This window comes from Limulus polyphemus, unplaced genomic scaffold (genome assembly GCF_000517525.1).
Source record: "Limulus polyphemus unplaced genomic scaffold, Limulus_polyphemus-2.1.2 Scaffold1405, whole genome shotgun sequence".
Classification (NCBI taxonomy): domain Eukaryota; kingdom Metazoa; phylum Arthropoda; class Merostomata; order Xiphosura; family Limulidae; genus Limulus; species Limulus polyphemus.
This window is the reverse complement of record NW_013667015.1, coordinates 48,575-57,442: the sequence shown is the minus strand read 5'-3', so window position 1 is coordinate 57,442 and position 8,868 is coordinate 48,575. Positions and strand designations below refer to the sequence as shown.

Below are 8,868 nucleotides of genomic sequence, written 5' to 3'. Positions count from 1 at the left end.
ACTTTCACAGATGGTGCCACGACCTTACACACACACAAAAAACAACAACTTTACTACATTTTCTATAACGGAGCTAATGACCGTTAATTAATTAATCGCTTGAAGACAAAGTATACAAATGTACTCTTAGTTCCATAGTGTTTCATCATTACCTCAAAGAGTTCGCACGTTGCTTTCCACCTCGACATTGATTGTAAGTAAATGGTATAATATATATATAAGTAGTATTACTTTGTAGTTTCCAAAACAGTCAACTTTGTGAAGTGCGCACACAAATTACACCCTACTTAAGTGTGTTAAGATACCCAAACGAGTTTTGAAGTCATAGTAATCACGGAAATCAAAAATAGCCAAGATGATGGAAGAAAGGAAATCACAGGAAATGGCAAAAAAAAACTGTTGCAAGACAAGCTCAAGATAGGGAAAGGATAGCTAGAAGAAGAGCAGAAGAGACAACTAATGAAACTGTTGCCACACAAGTAGGAAATCGTGACAGAATGACAAGCGGAAGAAGAATAAAAGAATCAGTTGCAGAATATGCTGCCAGAAGGGAGCAAGATAGAGGATGTCGAACTCAAAGAAGGATGGAATGGAAATCTATAATGTATTTCAAAACAGCTTATGATTATAATCCAAATCATGATTATGAATTCGAGTGTGTATATGACGTTGGAACAAGATCAATAAAATGTGATTTTTGCAGGGCCAAAATGTATCTGAATGAAAAGCTAGGACTGTGTTGTGATAATGACAAAGTTTGATTGCAGCCTTTAAGAGAACCACCACCACTTCTTTATGTATTCGTTCAGGAAAACACTGAAGAATCTAAGACATCCTAACCAATATTTATATATACATAAAGCACAAAAAATCTGTCTGTCTGTCCATTATCTAACTATTCCTAGGTCGCTGTGCCAATCTCAACCAAACTTTGTGGGATGATAGTTTGAAACAAAGGGCATGTTAATTGGGGGTTCACAGCCCTTCCACCCAATTATTGATGTTATTGAGCATTTATTATTTTTGACTTTAGTTAATGTTAACTATATTCATAGATGCCGCCAAGACTGTACATCAAAGACAAAAAACTTTATTAAATTTCTTATAACACAATATACACACAGTGAGAAGGAGGGCACACAAATGTCTTGTATATCTCGGAGAGTGCTAGCGCACTCTCTATTGAAGAATAAAATGGAAAAAATGGCCGCCACTATTGCAATATTACATAAACACAGCTGAAGTTTCTACTCCAACAGCCGTTTCTTGAGATATACCCACTTCCTACTTTGACCCGCAAAACACCTATACGGCCAATGACCGTCAGTTAATTAATCACGTGAAACACTGTGGAAGGGTATCAAAAGTTTGGTGTTAAAAGGGGTAACAGAAAGCACCCCTACCGCCACTATTTTGGCTGCTACCTTTTTCTTCAAAGTCACCCTGATCAGTCACCTTGAGTTCTTAAATTTTATACAAAACTTTTGGTGAGTTAATAATGAATACTGTAATGATATGTTATGATATATATATATATATATATACATAATTCAAAAGTTACGATTTTTTTGTGTTATTTATCATAGCATCCACCCTATATTTTTTCCAGTTCATAACCTGAACAAAATACGGGTACCTCAGTTTGTAGAACATAAAGGAGGTTACATTCCACATAGAATGTAAAAAAACACACAAAAAACAGCATGTGGTAAATTAATGCGTTGGGATAGGAATTCAAGTAGTCTAAAAACAACGTAGAAGACAGGTTTTTAACTAGGTTAGGCTATTGCCTTACCATGTGAATTCTAAGTAACTGAAATAACACATCAATTTAAGCCAGGCCAAGTATAGTTCCGGCTGTAGCACCACCTCTCTGTCTTAATGCTTAAATAGTAGATTACTGCCATCAAACATATTTACAAGGCAAATGCTAATGAGTTCATGATTAGAAATTTTACTTAAAAGAGAAGTAGTACTGGAACTTGCCAAAAAACAGTTACAGCTAGAAAGAAAATAATTTAAATCTCGGGTAAGTTTAATGGCACTGTCAACAGCAAATTTTCTAAATTTAAGGTTTTTAAATAATGGCTGATATGAAAAAGGATGGAACGCAAAAGAGTGTACTTTAATAAATAGTATGAAGAATCCAAGGTTGAGAACAATTTGGTTAGAGTGTTTGCAAAAAAAAATGTGGGGATTAAAACTGTTAAGTCTTTAATGTAAAAAGAATGTTGTTTGTGAGTGGAAAGAATAAATAGGCAACACTAATGAGTTTTAGAGAAATCATAAAAGTAATATAATTAATATTATCAATACAGTTCTTTTTTTTCAAGACAATGGTATTGCTTCCGTATGCAGGCATATTATGCATGTTACAGCTTCACGTATGAATCTAGAATTTTTTAAACTTCTAATTTATTTTAAGCCTATGTAGTTTTCGCATAGTTCGTGCTCAAGAAAGTCTTTAAGTTGATTTCGTTATTGTCACCTTTGTTCCTTTGTCATTCTATTGATGTCACATAAGTTCTGTCTGTGGGTGGAAAAGGAGGAGACGTGGCTGTAATGCTGCATTTTGTGCAATAATTTAGACAGCAGTGTCCTTCTGTGGTAGTTCAGGTGATGTCTCGAGATTGTGGTTCCCTATGTTTAAATGAGGATGACCAGGCACAAGTGAAGCGCTAGTCATTATGGGAAAACTTGGCGTTTCCCGTTAAGTAAGAAACGTTATATTGAAAGAGTAATTTTCCGGAGCTAGAGTGAAATGCGACTGCCCAATGCCTAGAAACAAACACACACTGTGTTTTGTCTTTGAATTAATAAGGACTGTTTTCATCTAGTCTTTTTAAGTCCTTGCTCAAACTCAGTTAGTTTTAGCTAAATTAGGCATTTCTTCGTAATATGTACTGCCGATTCTCTTTGAGTAAATCAATTTGAACTGAAAATCCACACTATTATATTCCTCTGGTCAGTTGATAACAAAGCTGAAGCTTTGAGAAAGGATTTTTGGGAAAGCAATATTTAGAGGAAACATAGCAAGTGGTTTTAATGGATTATAGCTGTAAAAAAGAAGTTAAAAAGTTTTAAAGTTTAATTTCAAAACAGTCATATCTATTGTTATTGTTTCTTGTCAAATTAACGTTTCAGTGTAATGAATTTATACACTTATATACTTTTGATAATTCTCATTCTTATCCCGGGAGGCTCAGCGATAAGACTGGGGTCTTATAATCTTAATAATTCTAAAAGTTGGGTTTCTATCCTCGCGGTGAGAAGAGGGCAGCTAGTCAAAAATAAACATTCCTTCTTTTTCGTTTGTCATCAAGGCAAGCGATTAAATGTTTTGGCAAGTACTTTTGTAGAAAAAAATATGTTATAGACTAAAAACTATATAAAAAGCTCTCTATTTATTGCTTACTGTACTTACAGCAATAACAAGCAAAGCGATAATTAAGATAAATCTCTAGTGCATATCCACCTCCTTGTTAAGTATTTAATATACTCACCCCAATGTGCGCTTAAATTCTGTAGGGCTGTAGAATACTTGTTTGTTTGAAGTTAAGCACAAAGGTACACAAGGAGCTATCTGTGCTCTGCCCACCACGGGTATCGAAACCCGGTTTCTAGCGTTGTAAGTTCGCAGACATAACGCAGTGCCACTGGGGGCTAGGGCTGTAGATAATCCAAAATTGGATTTAGTATAAATAGCAACAAATACTTATTATAAGGATACCAATTCTCATCTTGAGTAATCATCTTAAGCATATTATATTGAATATTCCTGCTAATCTTCCCAAAAGTTGTATTAAATAACCAAGTTTCCAAATAAAATGGCAAAAAAAGTCGCTTGAATAAAGTAAAATGATTTATTCTAAATACTTTTTCAACCAAAAACTGTAAAAATAGAAATCAGAGGTAACTTGACTTTAAATGTATCAACAAAACAAACAAACTGACCTAATAGTAAAATTATTTTTTTCCCAACGACTAAAATGTCTATGGATTTTAAAACAATTATTGTGGAAATAATGAAAACATTTACCAGTGTTGTACAAGTAACTACGGTCTTCGAAGAAACAAAATGGTTTATTAACAACCAGCTATAATATATGCGAGCGATGTTTCATGGTATGTTAATTTAAGCACCTTTTTAATCATTACTGTAGTTACATATTAGTGAAACGAATAATATTCGTGAATTTCCGTTTGGGAATACGTTTTAATTTGTTTTAAATGTTTGTGCTTAAAAATTTCATATTTTCATAAATACAACCAATTAAACACAGAGGTTGCTTTTTTGTATATCTAGGTACATACGGATGACCTTTGATTCTCATATTCTTTTTATTTTTGAAAAACAAATGAAATTAATTTTTATATATTTAGGTATTAAGCTGTTAATTGCTAGGTTTAATATATAATTATAAAGTTTTTCCTTTATAAGGTATTTGTAAGTTACGAAAAAGGTATCAATCGATAAAATAAGCACGATAAAACATCTTTTGAGAAAAACTTGGCTGTTAGTGATTTGTACTTGAGCGAGCGAAGCACGTTATCCTATATATATATATATATATATAATATAAGCAAGTCATAGGTTAGGAGAGATTTGATTTGGGGAACCATTAAATTTAGTAAATGTGATTTTTCAATCATTGATAAACTTGGAGTTGACTATAGCCTCAAAAACTAACAGTAAATATTATTAAATTCTTCATAAAAGAAAACATTTATATTTCTTCTAACCAATCCTTAAGAACACGCACGGCATTGCTGCAAGTACAAATACTTTAATGCCGAAAAGTTGTTGCATTATTGCAAGTGACTATGAAGCATTGCACAATGAGCATTTGCAAAATATTTTCAAGTTTCATTTACATTGTTTCTATTAATTAAGTGTATTTTTTTTCACTCTTGTTTTAGTAAACCACTACAAGTTACACACTCGTTTATTACATGTAATGAAAGGTATGATAACTATTTTCGATAATAATTTTCTTTCCTATTATTCTAGGAAATGAAATATGGTGTTCTATACATTGTGATACAGAAAAGGACGTTGAGTTGAGTGCTTGGTACAAAATCACGTCTAATTGGCAGTCTTCAGTTGCTACTACTCCTGGTTTCTGGTTCCCAAAGGCGCCCCCTATCTTTACAAATAAATGTTATCCTTCCGTTTCCCGATACAAAAACGTGTATTTGGAAGCAAGTTATGTGGATAAGGGTGTAACAGAAGAATGCCAGGACCTCTCCATAAACACATTAAATGGCGATAAACCTGTAGTTACCAAACGTTTCGCCAATGATACTTCAAACAGTGAAGTAAAGATTAGCATGTCAAGAAAGGGAAGAAGTCTAGACACATCAAATAGTTCGAGTTATGGTTTTTCCTCAGGTGTATATTCAAAGTTGTGGAAATTACCGACAACGCTCATTAATAGCACTTCACTCTCTACTTGTTCGTTCGACCTTCCTACTTCTCTATCTACGAGTAAGTAATATGAAAGTTGTAACGTGATCTGTCGTAATTGTAATATATCTGGTACAAGAATGATGTTGTAAAATCTCAGTGGGAATGCTAACCTTTTGGTTTCCGTATTCCATTTTTTTTACTTGCTAATATTGTGAGGTAACTAGCAAATTAATGGCTCAATCGGTTATGGGAATCTTTGTTTTACTTTAATTCTTTACTTTCCTGTGTGAGTTGGTCAAGTAAAATTCGTTTGGTAACTAGCAAGTAAAATCTGGTAAGGAGCCAGTAATAATACATTTTTGTTTCTTTTTTCATCTGAAAAATTATCATTTCGATAGCGTGCAACAGGTTAGTGTTAGCTTTCAGTTTCATATCGTAACGGAATACTTTTTAAATACTAAATCCACAGGTTTGTTTAGAGAATTTGTTTTGGGTGTAAGTTATTATTGCTAGAAAACATGTCTTAGCGGATTTAATTCTCAGGTAGTCTGAGCGACATAAATTGAGTAATAGCCTTTATAATACAAATAATAAAACACCTTATAGCACCAAACTGGTTTTTTTAAATTTAATTGGACACAAAGTTTCGCTTTACGCTTTTTCAGGAGAGCTCTATTAAAACACTCACCTTAACTGACAGTATAATACTTCAGTTAGTTTAAATAACAAATTACAATCAATTCTACAGCATGCGTTTCACATTATACAAGCTATATTTTCAACAATACAGTTTTTCAATAATAAGCTTTACTACAAATAATGTCAAACACATACTGTAATGTGACGGATCTATTATTATATATTTATTTTAATATCAACGCTTGTTTAGATTAAGTTTATATTCAGAAATATGCATAGCTTATAGTGTTAAATATGTATTGCGAAACTCCTGCCTATTCTTCAAAACTGTAGAAGATTCTCGAGAGTAAGAATTAACAATATATGTATGTACCTAAACGCTTAAATTTGTATTGTTAAGTAATCTGAATTTTTAGAAAGCCTCCACACGCCTATAACTATAACCAACGCTACGCGCCACAAACAGTATCTATTATTACTTTGCTATACTCAGTGTGCTATAAATGTCAGAAGCTATAACTGGGATTATTATAACGCTTATCAATCGGAAAACTTCAGATATTTGATCAGGAGCATTTACAAAGTTCGAACATTACAAATCATTTAACTTCAGTGGATTCATATCGGACATTTGTACCTATACGAAGACATTATACAACTTCAGCGCTAAAAAAACTAAGGACAAAGCTAGCTAGCTTCCCTTTAAGCGAATCGTACTTACATCAACTCGTAATTAACTCGCTCATCGTGAACCCTCGATAAGATATCAAGAAATTTCCAGACTAGAAAGAAGACTTTATATTGCTTGTACGTTTGTGAAACTTTTCTATATAAATCATTGTTTGTAATAACTAATTGTAATAACTGATATTGTAAATTGTATTGTTGTATGTATATTAAAACGTATTTGGTTTAAAAAAGAAATTTGTGTATCAATCTTGTTGGCAAATATCATAAACTGACTACTATATCTATCGGTTTTTACTTAACTGCTAAATCCAAAGTACAATTTAACTACTAAATTGAAATTTATCAGTTAATTCAATTTCAGGCTATTTGAAATTCTAATACGTAACATAATAAATTGGGGGTTCTTGTCCGAGATCTGAATCAGTGACAAAATTCGATCTTAATTAAAATTTAAATTACAATTGAATTTATATTTATCAGTGCCAACAAGATTTGACCATGTCTGATTATTAAAATTTTCTTGTATCACCCTCCCTCCCTTGAACAACTAAAAAAACATTAAAAAATGAATTGCTCGAAATTGCCAAAGTTTTAGAACTAAAAGTTGAAAAATCAATGAGAAAAAATAAACTAAAAAAGCGTATTATCGAAATATTAGTCGATGATGAATTGTTGCCTGAGGAAGCATTACAGGAATACTCTAGTGTCCTTACTAGCTAATCGGAGTTAAGTGATAAAGATAAATTAGAGATCCAGCTAAAACTCAAACAACTCGAGCTTGAACAAGCTTGTATCGAAGCCGAGAAGGAGAAAAAGCAAGCTCGTATCGAGGCCGAGAAAGAACAAGCTCGTATCGAAGCCGAGAAGGAGGAAAAGCAAGCTCGTATCGAAGCCGAGAAAGAACAAGCTCGTATCGAGGCCGAGAAAGAGAAAGATCAAGCTCGAATCAAAGCTGAGAAAAAGAAAGAACAAGCTCGAATGAAAGTCGAGAAAGAACAAGCTCGTAAGCTGAAAGAGAAAATAAACGTCTCGAGGCCGAACAAGCTCGTATTGAAGCTGAAGGAGAAAATAAACGTCTCGAGGCTGAAAAAGCTCACATTGAAGTCGAAAAAGAAATTAAGCTAAAAGAAATGGAAATTAGACTGAACTCCAATCGACCAAGGCAAAATGACAACTTTGAACTTAATCGATATGTTAAAGTACCACCATTTAATGAAAATGAAGTTGATAAATATTTCCAACATTTTGAGATGGTTGCCCAAACCATGGAATGACCCACCGAAAAATGTTCATTATTATTACAGAGTGTCTTACCTGTTAAAGCATTAGAAGCTTATGTTGCCCTTTTTCTACAAGATTGTGCAAATTATGATAAGGTTAAAGCAGCTATTCTCAAAGCATACGAGTTAGTAGAGGCTTATCACCAAAGTTTAGAGGTTATCGCAAACAAGATAATCAAACTTATATGAAATTTGTCCACGAAAAAGAGGTTTATTTTGATCGATGGTGCAATGCATATTGGCAATAGCTTCGACAGACTAAGACAATTATATCTAATTGAGGAATTTAAATGTTGTGCACGTGATGACCTCAAAACTTACTTGGAACGAAGGTTGAAACACCACAGGAAGTAGCTGCTCTTTTCGATGATTACACTTTAACATATAAAAACCACTTTTCATAAAAAGAAATACATACCATCTCAACAAAAACTTGCATGTCTTCAATCCACTGAAGTTGGGTATTCTTCTAAAAAATCCAGCTCCTCTAGTTCAAAATCTTTTGACAGTCAGGATAAAACTTCTTTAAAACAATCAAGGCCTGTCTGTCATTTCTGTAAAATCCCTGGTCATGTTATGTCCGATTGTTGGTGTTTGAAAAAGAATAGAGAAAAGGAGGCAATACCCAGTGCCTTTGTGTCGACATTGGGACGTAGTTTAACAAGATCACCCGATGTTGTTGATTTGGCCACTGATATAAAGGCTGGTGTAATCAGAGAGTAATTTAGTCCTTTTGTGTCTGTTTTTTCTGTGTCTTTGACAAATGACACTAGCAATCCCATACCCATACGTATTCTAGTATTCTACGTATTCTACGTGATACTGAGGCGACTCAGTCATTGTTGTTAG

At 33.3% G+C, this 8,868-nt stretch overlaps 1 protein-coding gene across 1 annotated transcript in view; it reads left to right on the top strand.

The window, feature by feature from the left end:
* LOC111086760 overlaps positions 1 to 5,496 on the top strand; it is an 82,300-nt gene extending 76,804 nt beyond the window's left edge. Inside the window, exon 4 of the mRNA XM_022390919.1 lies at positions 5,012 to 5,496. Within this exon, the coding sequence (XP_022246627.1) occupies positions 5,012 to 5,496 (485 nt within the window). The remainder of the gene's footprint in view (positions 1 to 5,011) is intronic.
* Positions 5,497 to 8,868: the final 3,372 nt, after the last annotated feature.